This window comes from Fusarium proliferatum (genome assembly GCF_900067095.1).
Source record: "Fusarium proliferatum ET1 genome assembly, contig: FPRO_scaffold002, whole genome shotgun sequence".
In the NCBI taxonomy this organism is placed as follows: Eukaryota; Fungi; Ascomycota; class Sordariomycetes; order Hypocreales; family Nectriaceae; genus Fusarium; species Fusarium proliferatum.
The window spans coordinates 2,036,228-2,053,769 of NW_022194791.1; the positions used below are offsets into that span (position 1 = coordinate 2,036,228).

The following is a 17,542-nucleotide window of genomic DNA, read 5'->3' on the forward strand; positions in this document are numbered from 1 at the left end:
TCGATCTGGACCGTAAAATTAGACTGGCTCTCTTTTCCTTACACAACCCAAACGTCACAACATCAACTTTCAAGGAACAATAAAGGATTCACGTCCAAAAGAGGCGAATTCTTGACCACCAGATGCTGTTTGACTGGAGTTTACTCCAAAAAGCGTCACCGAAGAAAAACAGGAAACATCCAACGGATCCATGCCTGCACCTACAGTAAAAATCAACAGAGGCTGTTGGGAGGCGTTAAGAGGTTCCAGGCCCGGTCCTACAAGGGTGACGTAGTGTGGCACTAGGCCTTAAGGTGACCTCGGTGGCAGTTTTGGGAAGTGTCTCACATGCTCCCGCTTCACCGCCAAGACCTTTCAGGGTCGCTCTGACGATATTGATGCGAAATACGGAGTACTTTTCTTCCTTCCGTGCCGGTTGCTGGTCTGTTCGTATTCTCCGGAACTTTTCTTGCCGGCCCCGAACACTATTGGCCCACTCTCGGGCACCGAAGCCGTAGGGGGGCTACCCTCGGCATAACGTCGTCCTACCTCTTCCTCACTCCAGATTCTTAGGTAAGGTACTGAAGGTCGTGTGGTTGAGGTGGTTGTAGTACTGTTGTCAGGCAAACAGAGGCAAGAAAATTAAGAACCCTTTTCTAAGTACTTAATAAAAAGACCTCGGTAAGTATAATATATCTTAGCAGGCCTTTAGACTAGTGTATCTTGAGACCCTGATTTAACATCAGAACTTTTCTTGCTCCCTGAGTTCAAGTGGCACATCTCACCCATCAAAGTGTCCCCACGCTCCAGATTCAACATTATATCTTCAACGAGGTGGGACGAGACAGCCTCGTTCTGACAAGTTACACAGTTTGTGCTCGTACATGGTGTAATACTTGCTCATATAGCCTCCGGTGTACCCGCGTAGGACTGGACGACTCACAAGTATCACAATTCTTGACCTTTCACCTCTCGGCAGGTATACAATTCTTTAGCTACCTAATGAAACAAGACTTAGTAATACAAAGCACGCCTCGGGGAGCAAGAAAACACCGGACCTTGATATATGTTATCAAGATAAACTCAGCAAAAGGTATCCTAAACTTAGGCTAAAGTTATGCTAATTTACCGAAGTCTTTTTATCATTTAGGATCAAGGTCCTGAGTTTTCTTTCCTCCCCTAGGCACGATAACTATGCCAGACCTCATAACGTTTCCATCTACAAGCGTCCAATTTGGTAAGCTTACAACTCGAACGTGCCCAGACTGTCCTTCTCATCAAAATTCGTCCTTGAGCCTTCTTAACGCAGCCAGCTGTTGTCCCATCTCTGCAAGATATTGCTCCACAGCTCTCTGCTTCTCTTGCATCAAGGTTTCGACAGTCTCTGTGATAAACTTAACCCACTCTGTGCCTAACCACCTTTTCGTATTCCAGAGACATTCATCGTCTAGGTGTGTCAGTTTGTACCGGACCCAATGATCTTCTAAATCGCCCTTGTCATCATAGGGACTCAACTTGCTGAACTGTTGCCAGATCTCGATAACTCGGCGTGCCTCATCTTCCTCTATCTTGAACCATTCCCGGTGCTTCGTTGTGCATGCTTTGTTCGGACAAGAGGCATTCTTTTTCTCTCTGTGCAAAGTTCGATGGATCAATTTCTCCATCTTCTGAACAGCACAGGGCATGAAGACCCTGAATTTGTATTCCGGGTCATGTTTGCAGTAACTCTTCCATTCGTCTATCCTCCTTTCCACTTGATCGGGTTCGCTGAACTCGGGACACTGTACGCTTCCAATTTTGAGGAATCCAGGCTTTGACCCTTCGGCAAAGCAATATATATACCCAGGTTTCAAGCATTTGACTGGCTTTGCCACTCGACTTATAATATCATGAACTGGCGATTTCTCCGTGTCATCGAAGGTCATGGAGCGACGAGATCGCGATGATTCCGCATCTGATTCAGCTTCCTCACTCTGGTCAACCAAGTCAACCACGCTGAGTTTCATTTTCATCATCATATCGCTTGAAAGGAGGTCAACATCTGTCTGCATGTTTTTGCGCGTTGGGCTTTCCATACGCCTCTCATTGTAGGATCTCTGGCGAAAAGAAGATCGTGGAGTTTCGCACCCCTCAGTGCTAAAGGTAGAATATGGTGTCGAGGCTGTCGAATATGGTGTGAAGATCTCACTGGGATCTGGCGAGGTGACAGACCCTGGTGAGACAAGGAATGCATCGCCTGTGGGTGTTGGGTATGATAGCGGGCCTGGTGACCTGGAATAAATGTTGCGATGTCTCGAGCCGTGGTTTCTTGGAGGCGTCCTGGGGATTTCCCAGTCTCCCAGTGGGATCTCCCTAGTAAGTCTAGGACGTCGAAGTTCCCGCTGTGTAGATGTCTGACGGGTACACTCGTCCATCCCTTCATCTTCAGAATCTTGTTCGGAACTGGCTTCCTCGTGGCTTAAATCGATGTCTTGTTCAATTGACTCAATCACATCATCGCTAAGATAGCCACCCGGGTGCTCGTAGTCGTCTGTGTCATAAACGACAAAACATTGACTTTGATCCGAGTTTCGTTTGCTCGTGTGCGCTGCTCCACATTCTCGAAGGGAAGTCGATGACTTCTGAGAAGACCGTACCAGCCTTGGATTTTCTTTGCTCTTCTTCTTGAGCCAGTTATAGAACCTCCTAGTCAACAAGGCATGGGCATAGTCCACGGGATTCGAAAAGCTGTCTCCATCAAGCACCAGCGTTTCCGTGTGTATCTTTTCTGGCCTGTGGCAGACAAGTTTCTTGGCCAAGTCCAGGAGAGAAGCCTCAATGGTGGCCTTCTGGTCTTCATCGTTGGAATCATGAACAGCCAGGGCTTGCACAATTGGCTTAATCAATGCTCGTCGCCGTTTTGGAAGTGTGTGGAGGCACTGGCTTTGGGTCTCCCTCCCAGCAAAGCAGTCGATGTCTCCGGTTTGTGGGATTCTGAGCGCGTTGTACAGGCTGCTGTTAGCCTCAGCAAGGCTGTTTGCTGGACTCATTTCCAGGAGTTAAGACTAGGGCCAGAGATTTTTTATACACAAGGGACCGGGACATGAAGCTGGCGAGTTAAGGCTTCACAAAGGACAAGCTTGAGGAGGAAAGCGATTGGTGAGGGAACTCCTTCGCGAGAGACCTTTTGATCCTAATTATGTCTTTCTTCTTTCGCGGGGGCTGGGACATCCTTGATCAGGGGGGTCACGAGCGAGCTGTATCGCCTGCAGCTGAGGCTACGATGTGACACCCCATGTACGTGCCCTGGTCCAGATCAAGAACATGGACTATCACCAGATTGGCGAGTCTACGTGGTAGATGAGCAAAATCGAAAGTTTTGAGGAGATGGAAGAAATTGAACATGTCTTCTCAATCACTTACTTCTCATGTCGCCTAGATCAATTGGCCTTCTGACAGCTCAATCAGCATATTTATTTGAGTGGCCAGACACCGTGTTGTTGGTGTTGGTTGTGATGCAGCTCGTTAGCGCCAACAGTATCTGCAACAGGAATGGACTTTTAGGATTCCTCTTGCATATGTGACCCCTGTTTCACGCAAGGTATAATCAACTCCTTTTCAGCTTTGGCACAAGGTACGGAAAAAGATACCCTTCCCTGAAAGTCAGCCTTGAGATTTTGAAGTAGGCAACCGCCGGATAGATTTGCAGATTTATTATCCTAAATTCTAATGGGAATGCTTCAAGTTCTACACCCAGTGTTCAAAATCCCATTTCTGATTGCATACTTTCTACAGTCTTGCCTCAGCTGCCTCCAACTCACTTGGGTACTTGACTCCATCTTCGAGGCCACTAATCTGATTTCCAATCTCCAGAGGCGGCAGCTTGACGTAACCTTTCGTGTGCGAGAGGGCTGATAATACCCATTCCCTGGTTGCCTTGATGCCTTCGTTGTTAAGCGCCCAAACCACAGCATCTACGACATCGTCCACGATGACGGCTGGCTTGTATCGAGGCTCCTTCTCCGTCGATGTCTGTCGCCAGACGCCAGTTCGTACAAGAATGGGCACCCACTCGGTACCATCCTCCGCTTCAAATTCGCTAGCACCCCGGATGTCACTTTCTGGGTTATCGCCAATCATGTAAACGCGTCGAAGAGGGTGGCATTTCGATGTATCATGCCCAGGGCTTTGACCACGATTGCAGGCCATATCATGGTAGTACTGTAGCAGCCTATCATGAGCGTATTTGTATGTGTGGTTGAATGGTTTGCCAAGTGCGCTGAACTGCAGTTCTGTTCCGTTGGTAGTCGTTGACCATACTCCCTTGAGTGCCTCCATGAATGCTCCAGTGCCAAATCGGTTCACAGGATAGTTTGTTTTCCATAGCATATCAAGGTTGGAGATCCATAGTCCGGGTTGGCCATCTTGCTGCCAGCCATTGTTGGGCAGAGACTCATTACCATTCCGGTTCGAAACAGTTCCGAGGTAGCCTTGATGGGATATTAAAAGATCGTGGATGATCTGAATATCTACTGACCAGTCTCTTGGATCGTTCCAGATGAAAATGTGATCAATTTTGAGAGCGTTTGCAGGGACATTAGTTGTATAAGGGTCATTCAGCAAAGGAATTCGCTTTCCGTCTGGTAATGGCGTCGGCTTGCCATTGATCTCGCCCTCAATATGCTCAAAGGGAAACACGTCCTTGCACTCGGCGAGGATATCCGCCGGGGTGACAACACGCTTGAATCCATACCTACAGCAATTAGCTTACCAGACAATATCTCCCCATAGGAATGATACTCACCCAAGGGCAATTTGACGAGCTTTTTCAGGATGAGAGCCTGTAATTAAGACAGTGCCATTGTTCTTGACATGGTCACTCCAACCACTCATTGGCGTGTGGGACAGAATCATCCTGCCTTTTACCACATCGTCATTCTTGGCGATCTGGAGTCTTTCTTGAAGAGTCTCTGCTTTTTTATCTTCAGGGACGCAACCGCCGTTTGTCAAAAAGACATATCGGATGCCATTGCTTCTGAGCATCTTGATGACTTTCTCAGCTCCATCCACTCTGTTGCGGCCTTGGTACAAGACACCGTCAATACTGTCGTCTGTCAGCTCCTGGTACACTTTTTGTATTCGCGAGTATATTTCCTGAGTCGGAGGAAAGTACAAGAGACACCGTATGAAACCGACTTACTCAAATGCAAAGGCAAACTCGGAAAACAGCTTTCGTGCCAGGTCGGTGGGCTCCTCATATTGATTTGGGTTGACACCTAGTGAGCCTTTTGGCTTGGATAGATAAACGCTAGAGGTAGTGAATAGCCTCTGTGATATAGAGGAGGCTCTCAAGACAACCGCCGTCGTCGGTGCGACAGACCGTAGCTGCGTCAATCGACGTGCGGCGAATCGGCATTGGCCGACCACACCGAAGCGTTGCATGTTTACCGAAACGCGAAGGATCAAGTATAAGAGAAAATATACGCCAGAGCTTCAAGCTTAGAGATCTCAGTGAGATGACAGGATAAGAAAAGGTGCAGTGCAGCAACGACGTGTGATGCTCAAAGTTAACTATTAACTAGTTGTAACGCTTTATTTAAGTGCCAACTTGTCAGAGTCATGGTTGATAAGAGGCCTGGCTTGTCTTGTCGGTAATATCCACCCACAATTGATGCGAGCCGAGGATCGCCATAACCCAGTGCCCAATATGTAAGTTCAATACCAGCAGACCACGACACAAAAAGAATCGTTCGCGAGGCTATTCTCTCAATGCAGTTCATGGAAATGTACAGTTGATTGAGTGGTTCCTAATATCACAGTATCCTTCTATGGCTTCATGATTCTGGTGTTACAGTACTTTTACATCACCCGCAATATCTGCTCATCTTACAACCCAACCACGGATGTTCTTTTTACTTAGAGCCAAATAGCGAATGCTCTATTTCTTGTCCCAGTCCTTCATGTGGTCCAAAATGAGCGCTGCGGCCTGCTGAGGCGAGTGTTGTCTGCCCAATGCCTCAACGAAATCACCATCCGGGTCCATCAAGTAAAAGTAGATGCTGTGGTCCACCAAATAGTCCTGTCCTGGCTTGACGTTCTGAGGTGTGCTGAAGTAGACGCGGTACTTCTTGCAGAGCGCTTTGATCTGATCATACGTGCCGGTCAGACCAATGAACTTCTCATGGAACTCGCCCAGGTAATCCTTAAGAGCCTTCGGGGTATCACGGGCCGGATCGCAGGTGATAAAGATGGGAAGAAGTGCACCTGGGGCCTTTTCTTCGACGATATCCAACATGGTAGCCATCTTGTCGAGTTCTTCGGGGCAGATATCAGGGCATCGAGTGAAACCGAAGTACACCTAATAAAAGTTAGCCATGAACACATTCGTTTTGAGACTGCAAAGCTCGTTTCCTTGACATACCAAGGAGTGTTTGCCCTTCATCATCTCGCTGGTAAATGGCTTTCCATCCTGATCGATCAACTCAAAGGTTCCTCCAACTTTTGGTCGGCCCACGCCCTTGGCCGCCTCAGCTATTCTCTTACGCTGCATGCGCGCCTTTTCAAACTCGAAGTACCATACTAACAGCCCGCAGGTACCGACGAACAGGATTCCGGCCTTCCAAGAAAAGGGCTGTTGTGCATTTGTCAGCTCATTGCTTCTTCAATCGCCATCGAATTTTCCCCCAGATCTTTGTTCTTCATACCCCATTGCTATATCGGCTCTTGGCCTGCTCGATCGTCTTGTATTTTGTTCGGCGCTGGGTAATGGGCTGTCTCGACTGGATTGGCGCTCGGGGGAGGGTTGGTCGGAGCTGCTTGGGCTGGAGAGCGCTGCTGGACAAACATCGCTGGCATTGTCTCGTCGAGAGGGATGAGAACACACCCCTCAGTGCTCTTGACGTCGTGACCGAATTCGACATGGCGAAATGACTCTAGGCAAGAGTCGATAAACTCATGCAAAAGCTAAAGAATCTACTACGTAAACTTACATCTTTCGATTGTCACAACCTTAGTACTAAGGTAAGCTCCAAAAAAAAATACATGGTCCGGGCTTTTACCGGGTTTGTTGGTTCCGCCTTAGTCATTCAGACTATCCATCATCATTTCTCCCGTCTCCAACAGCTCGTCACTTACACCGAAGTTTCATTTTCCGTTTTTCTCGATTAGCTTAATAAACTGTCGGTGCTTGTGTTTCCCTCGAATTGCCTGTTTCTCGGTCTATTATATAAATCGTATTGTGTCAAGTGACCACACATTAATAGTATATAAGAGGCACCATCTGCCAACACTGTCAACACTCCACAATGGAACAAACCACCCCAACAATAGGACAAAGCGAAGACTCTCGCTCTGAGCTCTTTGAAAATGACACAAAGAGCGAAACGGTTGCTGAGAGTACCCCTCAACCTCTGTCAGATGCCAACCCCGCCTCCTCCAACTCACCTTCACATCCTCCTTCTACATCTGCAGAACTTAACAACATGGCCGCTCACACAGCTTCAAAGAAGAAGGGCACCGCTTCGACAGTTAAGAAGACGCCTAAGCGATCAAAGAAAACAGGGGGGCCAAGGGCGGCGAAAAGAGCCAAACCCACGCGGTCAGGTTCCGCGGGAGATGCCCATGAATCGGCAGGATCCGAACTCGAGGAATCCGACCATGGGCCATATTGCCTATGCCGGGGGGCAGACGACCACCGGTGGATGATATGTTGCGAAAATTGCGAGGATTGGTTCCACGGAGAATGTATCAACATGAACAAAGAGGTTGGCGAAAATCTGATCGAAAAGTTCATCTGTCCACTCTGCACGAACGAGAGCCTCACAACTTTGTATAAGAAAACATGCGCCTTGGGCGGATGTAGGAAGGCGGCTCGAATAGCCCAGGGGGAGAAGAGCGTGTTCTGTTCCAACGAGCATGCACAAACATGGTGGGAGCGCATGGTATCCAAACTTCCCAAGGCAAAGGGAAAAGGAGGAGTTAACGACCAGCTTACCCAGGAGGAATTTATGGCGCTCCTTCAAGGTGGTCTTTCAGGAACTGACGAAGAAGGGCTTTGGAGGCTGGTCAGGGCACCATTTGCAGGCCAAGAGTCCAACGTTACAAACGGAACTGACAAAGGTATGTCGCTGTCGTATCCTACCTATCACAATCGTCTAATAAATATCACAGAAAATTCGGATCAGATGCACCTCTCTGCGGAGGAGAAAGAGTATCTCGAAAGTGCAGCCGCAGCACGCTTCCACTTGGCCGAGGAGACAGTTCTCTGCCACAAAATGCTCACTCTCTTGGAGTTCGCACACGAGCGACGGCAAGCTGCAATTACTGCCGGCCGCTTCAAGGAAGATATCTGCGGATACGATGAACGTCTTGACAGTATTGGTGCCCGGGACGCTTTTGAAGCGTTTGCAAAGTCGCCAGAAGGCGAGGCTATCTTCAAAGCGTCCCGAATGAGCGATCCTCTAGGAGAAGGCGACGAAGTTCGCGGTATGTGTGAGCGCAAGCGTTGCAAGTTTCATGGTGGATGGTATAAGATGCTTTCATTGGGTCTCAAGCATCAGATTCGGGAAATGGCAACACAGGCCGATGAGGTTGGAGAAGAAGAGAAGGCTATGCGCCAAGCCGCAAAGGATAGATGGAGGCGGAAGCAGTCAGAAAAGAACTGGGTTGAGGTTCTGGATGGTTGAAAGCTGCTGCTACTCGGGCGTTGCTGGCGTATACGGGACATTTGCTGATTGTTAGGCGCTTAATTATGTCACCATCAAACTATCATTATAGACCTTTCCAAGCAGTTTGGCAATTTTTTATGAAAGGAACTACAAATGTCTACTGCCAATCATAAATCAGGAAGAAATAGTCCGTTCGCACCTGACTGTAAACGTTGTACCTCATCCATAAACTACAGCATAGAAATTTACACTTGTTGCACAAGAGGGATCGAAGAGTTTATCATTGAAGGATGGATGTAAGTGAGCATTGGCCTCAACCTCATTCAAATAGGCACTTCCGATGCAGTTATACGCTTAAGCTACCTAGGAAGACTTGCTTATTCTTCTTTTAACGATTGTAACAGCCTAGTGAGATAGCTGCTAATACTTATTCGTTCATCAGAGCGCATCGAGTTCATACCCCAAGATCCATCCATCTATTAAGTTCTGGAGCTAAGCGGACTACTATAACCGCCACCACCCCGCAGTCAGGAAAAAATCCTTGTCTCGCCAACCACCAAAAAGTTGAAAAAACATTTGCCTGCTTATCAAGCAAGTAACAACTGGGAAACGAAAGGGAGAGCGCCCATCAACTGCGTTGCCTAGGTTGTGCATATTCTTTATTCTCTTCTTTCAACTCTTCTTTTTTTTTTATAACATCTCTCTCTCTCTCTCTCTCTCTCTCTCTCTCATCGAACATCACTCGTCGTGCCCTCGTCATAAAATTACCCCGCCATCATGTCGTCTTCTAACCCCCGCGATCAAAAAGAGCCTGTCGATGAAGAGCTCGAGGAGGATATGCTCGCGGCCGAGGATGCCGCCGAGGAGATTGTCGACGATGAGGATCTGGCCATGGACTCCGACAATGAGGAGATTCTGCTCCAAAACGACTCCATCGGCTACTTCGACGAACCCAAAGACTCTCTCTTCACCATCGCCCAGCATCCCAAGTACCCTTCTATCATCGCGGTTGGCGGTTCAGCTGGCCAGGAAGATGATGCTCCCGGTGCAGGATGGGTCTTCAACACAGCCTCCGCTCAATCGCGACCTCCGCTTCCTGCTAGTTTCTCGAGCGATCCCGCCGCAGACGCCCTGAAGAGCACCCAGCTTCCCCCTCTATTTAGCCTAGATGGCCACACAGACTCGATCAACACACTCGCATGGACTCTGCCTCAAGGAGAGGCCCTCGTCAGTGGTGGACTTGACGGAAGGTTGCGCGCATGGAAGGCAACCATCTCGAATGATGGTGCTGTCAAGATGGACTTCCTTGGTGAAGCACAGGAGGTGCCTGAGGTCAACTGGATTGCGCCATGCCCATCTTCCACCAACCCCAACGCCATCGCTCTAGGCGCTTCCGACGGTTCGGTTTGGGTCTACACAGTCGATCCCACAGATAAAGCCAACTCTCTTCAGATCGTTCAGTCCTATTTTCTACATACTGGTGCCTGTACCGCTGGTGCTTGGACGCCTGATGGTCTTCTGTTGGCTACCATCTCCGAGGATGGAAGCTTGTATGTCTGGGACGTTTGGGGTGAAGCTACTGCCAAGAACCTCGTTGGCGACAACGGTATGACTGCGGTGGCTTTGACTGCCGAAGATCAGCGTTTCGAGGTTGAGGGTGGTCTCTACTCGCTTGCCATTGACCCCAAGGGTGCCTTTGTTGCTGTCGGCGGTGCTACTGGCGCCATCAAGATTGTCTCTCTTCCACGACTTGCATCTTCCGGACCTCAGCCCCAGGCTCGTGCCCGGGCTGGAGGCAAGACTACTGGCCAGTCAACGGCGACCGCTGGCGGCCAAATTCTCGCCGCGCTGCACACCCAATCCGAGAGCATCGAGTCGCTTGCTCTCGTCACAACGCCTAACACACCTCCTTCCACCCTTCTCGCAGCCGGCTCTGTGGACGGCTCTATTGTCGTTTACGATGCCACCCGCCGCTTCGCCGTCCGACGACACATCTCCGGCGCCCATGAGGAACATGCCATTGTCAAGCTTGAGTTCATCCCCAACTCATGGCAACTGACCAGCTGCGGCATGGACGGTGTCGTACGCCGCTGGGACCTCCGAGGTGCTGGTGCCACAAACCCCAACGCTCCCGCAACAGCTGCTGAGGCTGGTCTGCAAAAGGAATGGAAGGGCCACCGTGGTGATGGGGAAGGTGGCGGCGTCTTGGGCTTTGTTCAAGGCGAGACAGGAGAGAGGATCGTCACCGCTGGTGACGACGGTGTTGCTCTAGTCTTTGAAGCATAGTGTTTGAAAAGAATCAAAGGTTTTGGAAAATGATATATAGAAGGAGAAAAGCGTATGCGGAAGTCGTTTTTGCTATCTTATGATTACAATGAATAGAATCATAGGGATGATACCCTGGATATTGGTTGCCACGGCTTGATGGCCTATCCTTTGTGAAATTCGGAGTCCCAGCATACGGCTGATCAGGTTCATTATGATACCCATGTCGACTAGAGAAGAAATCCGATGCTAAGCTGTACATGTGTACCTACCTATAAGTGAGCGTATTTGTCAATAGTAAACGGAACTGCAATATGAAACGCGATGAAATTTTTTATCAGCAAATGATGTCTTGAGTAGGTAGTTATATCTACTATTTAATCAAGTCAAAGATAATTGTCTTGATGGATGATACGTTGATAAGGATGGAAAGCTGATCATTCTGGTGATGACATAGGTAGCCTGCTTATCGATAAAAGCTGCGAGTTCGGATCCATCAATCGCAGCGTCTGATTGGCCAGTGCTTTTTGGAATCTTAACAGCGCTTGTTCAAAATTCTTTGACCCATGACAGCGAAACGAGATAGCATCATACCCGAGTCTAGTTTGCTATCAACGAGCGTTGCCTTTCAACCAAACACTTCTTCTTCGATCAAATTACATACAAAATGTTTGGAGGATGTATGTTGAAATCCAATTGCATTACTGGACTACCAAACTAATCCATTACAGTCGCCCCCCCTCAGCAGTCTCAGGAGGAGATCCGCGCTCTTGAGGCCGACGCTGCCTTTACAGTCCAAGGTGCCATTACCACTGCTGTCCTCCTCTACCTCTGTACGTTTGGCGATTTTTCTTGTTTTAAGAAGAGTGGTGCTAACGATGTTCCCCAGCTCCCTTCGCTATCGATCTCGTTGGGAAGATCTTCTAAATACCAATAAAACCGTCTACGACAAGAATCCGTCCGTGTTGTCTTGATAGTGTTATGAACCTGCAATGCGGTCGACGGCGCTTCTGCCGCGCCATGTACAATAGAACCGGTTTAGATGGGACGGGTAGGAAGTCATGATTAATCTGTATAATACGTATCCCAAGACGTGGTAAAAAGCCGCGCAGCAACATCATTCACGACATCAAAATGCACCATATCCGTTCCCAGTTCATAAACCCAAATAGAGGTATCACTTGTTGTGTCGATATTATTCTTAGACTTTACAAAGAGTTACGTTTCGTATCCTATGACGCGTAGGATGAATACCCAGTCCTGACTCCAACTCTATGTCACCAATATACATCCTAACAAAAGACAGTTGCTCCGTCTTTACCACATTTGTCGCTAAACCGTGTGCCCTGATTAAGTTCCATCTATTTTGAGTGCGGGTTCCTGGTCTTCTCCCACTCTGCATAATCTGTCGATAGAGCCTCAAGCTCTTTCTTGATATGCTGGATCTGCTTCTCATAATCCTCAAGCACCTAGAAAAGGATTAACTGGTTTGTGTGTGCTACGATCGATCCGTTACTTACTCGTTTTGCTTTGGCTTCTCGCTCTGGATCAATACTCTCTCCCTCAGAACCGGTGGGCTTATCCAGCTCCTTGCTGAGCTGATCAGCATAGCCTCGCAACACAATAAGGCGGCTCCAGAGTTCTTCCTCTCTTGCTCCAACGGCAGGGTCTTGAACTTCTCGCTCCAGAGTCTGCAGGCGGCTGCTCAGATCATCCTCATCGCCACTCAGTGCGTAGCCACGGTTGCGGAGCACTTGTATCCGCGCAGCAAGTGCTAGGCATCTTTCACTAATTGTTGTCTGTCGTCGACGGGCTGCGACCGCGCGAACCTCAGTCTCGAGCTCGTGGCGCTGAAGAATGGCATCCAGGCTGCCGTTGATCTGGTGGAGACGAGTGTTGAAGTCGGCGACGGCGCGCTGTTGTGTTTTAAGGCGGTCGGCAACGCCAGCGTAGCCAGAACAAAGAACGGGCATGAACCCTGGGGCTGGCTTATTCTGTAGGGCTTCCTCCCATTCCCGAGGGTCTTCGTGAGGTTGAGGCTTGTAGTAAGGAACGTGGCTCTCATCGACCTTGTTGTAGAAATAGTATTTGAAGACGCAGTTGGGGTTCGCAGGGTCCCATTTCTCGGTGACAAGCTTCATTTGCTCCAGAATCGGCTTCTGATCTATGCAGGGGTCAGTCTTGCGATGCAGGAGAACAGCTCTTTCTTGGCAACATACGCGGTGTTTCCTTTCCAGGCTGCCATAGCGAGTTTGACAGCTGAGCTTGCGACTGAGATAGAGCTGGCATCTGTTGCGGCTGTGGTTGCTGGATCGATGCGCCGAGTGTGTTGCCCTGTTGCTGTTGTTGAGGTTGGCCTAGACCGAATACTGTGCTCTGATTCGGCGCAGTTGTCTGAGCGGGCTGCGACTGCCCAAACAGCGAGGGCTTGGTCTGTCCGAAGAGCGACATGTTGAGTGATGGTGTTGCGACGTCTGAATCGGGAGCTGTCAGTCGGCAAGCTAAGCTTTGAACGATGAGATTCCTTGCCGAGACGGCACCCGGGCGAAAGAGGTAGCTAGTAGCTCAATATGAGATTGACTTCTGTTCTGCGACTGTGTAGTCGTCGTATTCAAGTTTTATCTGAGCTGTAAGACTGAAAATGTGATTCTTTGATTGTTTGCTGTGTTTATTTGGCTGCTTAAAATTATTGGAGCTGAGCGACGCGAAAACAGAGCTACGCTCACCTTGGGCCCCGTTGCAGCCTTGCGCTCAGCCTCGCTTCACCGAACCACCAATCACAGCCAACCAATTCCTACCTTACGCTACCAAATCCTAGCCGAACGACCTCACATAACCACTTCCGGATTCTGGAATCACCGCAACGTTTGACGACGAGCTTCGCAGAATACCGGCATCATGTCTACCCGAAGGCCCCAGTATGTTCACTCGACAGCTGACTTTCCTGCCTTTGTCCTGGAGCTCCCAGCGGATACAATTGAGTTCTATAACAGCTGATAATTGGCTAACTAATCAATCCATCAGATTCTCCCAGCAGCTGCTCATTGACACCACTCCATTGCCCGCCGATATTCCCGCCGTCAAGGAGGTCGGTGCCAGTTCTGCCCCTCTCCTCTCGGCCTCCTTCTTCATCGGTGCTCGATGCCGCGACTACAATGACGATTATATGCAATGCAAGAACGAGAACCCGGGCCGAGGAGAGCTTGAGTGCTTGAAGGAGGGTCGACGAGTTACCCGATGTGCCTCCAGCGTGTATGTTATCTAAGGTTCAGCAGACCGTATAGTCTGGTGGTCTTCCTGAAGCACAATTTGCTTCAAGGCTGGGGTCGGCCACTGACATGATCAACAGTATCAAGGATATCAACACCCATTGCCTGGCTGAGTTCCGCAAGCACTGGGAGTGCCTCGACAACCGAAATCACCAATTGTGGCAGTGCCGTCCTGCTGAGTGGAAGCTCAACAAGTGCGTCTACGACAATCTGGTACGACAGCCATGGCCCATCACGCTTTGTGGAGGTTCTAATACAACATATAGAAACTCGAGAAGAAGATCCCCGATCAGCCAACGAACTCGACCCCTGTTCACCTTCGACCAAAGCAGATCTTCGCTGATGTGCGCATCGGGCCTGGAGACGGCAAGCCCTTCGTTCCGGGGCAGGAGGATGCGCAACAATAGAGCGCTGGAATCTATTAAGATCGAGGTTCGGTCATGTATATTTGTTGATGAATCAAAGAGAGAACTACCAGCTATCAAATCAAAATCCGTTTGCTCACATGCAGTATTATATATCATTGACTACTAAGCCGCAGGTCCCATATCCAGTTCGATATAGTCTTATTTACTCCTTTCACCAAGCCAAACAATATATTGACTTTCGGTGACATTTCACACATCAGTCGGCATCTCGATGTCAATAGCTGCTACCACATGATCTTGTCATGGCGCCTTTCAACCTGCTATGAAAGCTCTGGTTCTCAGCATATCATTTAACCCCACATAGATCAAGCACATTAACAGCAGTTACTGGTCACAGCATTGCAACCTCCAAACGCAACAGAACCTGCAGTATCATGCAGAGAGCCTTGGACGCATGATACACGGCACTCCAAGACATTTGAAACAAAGTCACCAACAACTCTGCAGTTCGGCTAAGCGGTGGAGCCACAATTAGGCATGTCCTTCTTCTGTGATCTGGTGACGAGATGGACATTTTATGGGCAGAGGTATATCATCACGATGCATGAGACCGGTCGACAACATCTAAAGGAGCTGCCGACGTCACCGCCACGCCATTCACAGTGACCAGCACGGAATTGGGTGAGATGCCGAAGGTCGGACTCGTAGTGACCAAAGGCATTTGATATGCAACAAGCATGCTCCTTGAGCCGCATGTATGAGAATGGTCACAAGTTTGAACCTAGAGTAGGGCCTTCTTGTCGGTGACTGGCCCTCAGAGTCGCACAACCTCATATATGCCCCAGACCATGCACATGATCATTTCTGTGTCGTTGGCCTTCTAGCCGGGGCTTTTGTTTCGGCCTCATTTAAACTTGTTCAGGCAGCGTAACTGTTTTCATGCAGCTAGCCGTTTCGTTTCAAGTAAAAGTCGGCCAGCAGAGGGGACGATTGGCTTGGTGTGATGGGCAGACACCTAAGCTGGAACCGACATATACACGCCGTGAGGGACCATACGGCGGTAACCTGCTTTCCTGACTGAGTAGAAGCACGTATGTTAAGCGAGGTACAGTTTAATGCAGTGATAAGACTCGTGGTACTGTGAATTGAGCTTGACATGGCCAAACTCAAGGGGCTTCATACTTTAAGCTTACTACTACTCCCTGCAGAGTTGGAATATCTGGCACAGGAGCATTAAAGCATCACAGCAGCCAGAGCTGGCCGTTGCATCATCATCACACTTTGGGTGTCTTGTTTCTCGATTTTCGGCGCTTGTGCGCTTCGTGAAACAAGAAACGGACCTTTCAAGCGCCCATGTTTGAGGTTCAGAATGGGCCACGTTGTTGGTTGGCTGACATCATCTACACCCCCTCTGGCCTTCATAAAGGCCACCAACAAAGAAACAATTATGAGAATCTTGTCTTGTTTCTTTTCTCGGCGCCGTTTTAGAGGTGTTCACGAGAATGTATGAGTTTGCTTCGAGAAGTGACGGCACGGTTGTACCATGTCGTGGTTGCATGTCGCCGAATCGATCGGCCCTGTCTTCAAGCGACGTACGTAGTATCACAGTGTCCGAGGATCACAGTTTCTTTTCTTTGTGTGGCATCAATTTCTAGGGGTTTCGTGTTTGGTGATGTACTTGTGTGTTGGTCTGGTCGACCAGTGCTTTGAACAGCAAACATCACAAGCCTAGTGATGATGCCAAGGTTGGTGTTATTCAGCCTTCCCAGTCTCTAGCTGAAAGAAAGACGGCGAGGCCAGATGATATGGACAAAGTGTCACAAGGAACCCTCGGTTTATTAGAGCTCGATCAGCGTCAAGACTTGTTGACGACACTATCGAGAGTTTGTCACTCGCTGAGCCAAGCAAAATCTAGGAAGCCGAATCAACTGATGCAGCTAAGTGTATGAGCCTGCCTTTTTATAATTCTAATACTGCTAGAAACCCCAAGTAAAAATAAATCAGTTCAAGGCAAGTAATTATCGTGTCAGTGATTTAAAATAAACCAGAGCGTGGTCTGTAGGGTAGGTGTGTCAACTCAAGGATAAGACATGTTGAAGTTACATAGTATGTGAAGCTTGTACTATTCATAGAAAGCTTTAGCTAAATGAGGACTTCACGTCAACTATGAGCGCACATACGCACTGTGGTCGCCATGGGATAATAAGAGCGGAAGTCTCAACCCATGTTACCACGTTCCTTGTGTTGGAGCATCAGAAGGCCACTTAGGTTGCTATGACAGCAGCAGCGGCATTGAATATATACGAGACAGTGAGTGTAAGTCGACCCAAGACGCAGCATAAAGGGGGCCACACTGGAAGGGCCTTGCTTGCGAAAAGGGATATCTTGTCCCTTTGCGTGAAGCGGTGAAAGAGGTGGTAAGATAACTTGCCATTGTAGATATCACGTGTGACAGTGAATGAAGGATACATGTGGAGAATTGAGTTAAATCCCAGGATAGACCCAGGATTTCGGGTACTGGATGTAACGAGAAGTCAGTCTAGAATCATCTGTGCTTTCATGTGGACCAAGATCGATCAGCAAAGCGGCTTGAAAGTTCCAACTAAATTGCTTGTCCAGATCAAAGTTTGAAGGCTGCGACTATCTATCGATCGTTTACGTATATCTTCAGTTCAGCAATGTTGGACCGTAGAACTTCGGCCTCTATTTGCTGTTTCTAGGTCCGGAACTACCGATCATCATTGTCTATGGGCCTGAAACTCGATAGACGAATTCGGTGCTGCCGGTGACAAGGCTGGACTTCCCAACTGAATACAGCTCTCAGATGTCGGCCACGTAATACTCGAACTCTAGCAGAGCCGCGGGTGAACTAAACATTATGGTTTTGGTTTAGAAGCGAGAATAAAGTTGTTCGAGGTGCACTCAAGGAATGAAGTTCAGCGCCACCGTGTCCAAATGTTTTCTCCAATGGGAATCACTGGTCCCTTTCCTGTTAGAACATGGAAAAGTTGTGGAT

General features: G+C 48.8%; 8 protein-coding genes across 8 annotated transcripts; 4 read left to right on the forward strand and 4 right to left on the reverse strand.

Moving 5' to 3' along the window:
* Nucleotides 1-1,256: 1,256 nt before the first annotated feature.
* Nucleotides 1,257-3,008, reverse strand: FPRO_03112 (uncharacterized protein; the record flags this gene model as incomplete). Its single annotated transcript, XM_031226712.1, has 1 exon — nt 1,257-3,008. One exon carries the CDS (start codon nt 3,006-3,008, stop codon nt 1,257-1,259), a length of 1,752 nt encoding a protein of 583 aa, XP_031077221.1.
* Nucleotides 3,009-3,747: 739 nt separating this feature from the next.
* On the reverse strand, nt 3,748-5,400 carry FPRO_03111 (uncharacterized protein; the record flags this gene model as incomplete). Its single annotated transcript, XM_031226713.1, has 3 exons — nt 3,748-4,711; nt 4,763-5,062; nt 5,159-5,400. The coding sequence occupies 3 exons, from the start codon at nt 5,398-5,400 to the stop codon at nt 3,748-3,750; spliced, it is 1,506 nt and encodes a 501-aa protein (XP_031077222.1).
* A 496-nt stretch (nt 5,401-5,896) lies between these two features.
* On the reverse strand, nt 5,897-6,878 carry FPRO_03110 (putative SCO1 protein precursor; the record flags this gene model as incomplete). The annotated part of the gene is made up of 3 exons (XM_031226714.1): nt 5,897-6,316; nt 6,380-6,589; nt 6,663-6,878. 3 exons carry the CDS (start codon nt 6,876-6,878, stop codon nt 5,897-5,899), a joined length of 846 nt encoding a protein of 281 aa, XP_031077223.1.
* Nucleotides 6,879-7,262: 384 nt separating this feature from the next.
* On the forward strand, nt 7,263-8,642 carry FPRO_03109 (uncharacterized protein; the record flags this gene model as incomplete). Its single annotated transcript, XM_031226715.1, has 2 exons — nt 7,263-8,076; nt 8,128-8,642. The coding sequence occupies 2 exons, from the start codon at nt 7,263-7,265 to the stop codon at nt 8,640-8,642; spliced, it is 1,329 nt and encodes a 442-aa protein (XP_031077224.1).
* Nucleotides 8,643-9,401: 759 nt separating this feature from the next.
* Nucleotides 9,402-10,910, forward strand: FPRO_03108 (uncharacterized protein; the record flags this gene model as incomplete). Its single annotated transcript, XM_031226716.1, has 1 exon — nt 9,402-10,910. One exon carries the CDS (start codon nt 9,402-9,404, stop codon nt 10,908-10,910), a length of 1,509 nt encoding a protein of 502 aa, XP_031077225.1.
* Nucleotides 10,911-11,556: 646 nt separating this feature from the next.
* FPRO_03107 (uncharacterized protein) lies at nt 11,557-11,816 on the forward strand (the record flags this gene model as incomplete). Its single annotated transcript, XM_031226718.1, has 3 exons — nt 11,557-11,569; nt 11,621-11,722; nt 11,779-11,816. 3 exons carry the CDS (start codon nt 11,557-11,559, stop codon nt 11,814-11,816), a joined length of 153 nt encoding a protein of 50 aa, XP_031077226.1.
* A 434-nt stretch (nt 11,817-12,250) lies between these two features.
* On the reverse strand, nt 12,251-13,340 carry FPRO_03106 (uncharacterized protein; the record flags this gene model as incomplete). The annotated part of the gene is made up of 3 exons (XM_031226719.1): nt 12,251-12,358; nt 12,410-13,053; nt 13,109-13,340. The coding sequence occupies 3 exons, from the start codon at nt 13,338-13,340 to the stop codon at nt 12,251-12,253; spliced, it is 984 nt and encodes a 327-aa protein (XP_031077227.1).
* Nucleotides 13,341-13,787: 447 nt separating this feature from the next.
* FPRO_03105 (putative NADH dehydrogenase (ubiquinone) 22K chain precursor) lies at nt 13,788-14,565 on the forward strand (the record flags this gene model as incomplete). The annotated part of the gene is made up of 4 exons (XM_031226720.1): nt 13,788-13,807; nt 13,914-14,141; nt 14,239-14,371; nt 14,425-14,565. The coding sequence occupies 4 exons, from the start codon at nt 13,788-13,790 to the stop codon at nt 14,563-14,565; spliced, it is 522 nt and encodes a 173-aa protein (XP_031077228.1).
* Between the last annotated feature and the right edge of the window lie 2,977 nt (nt 14,566-17,542).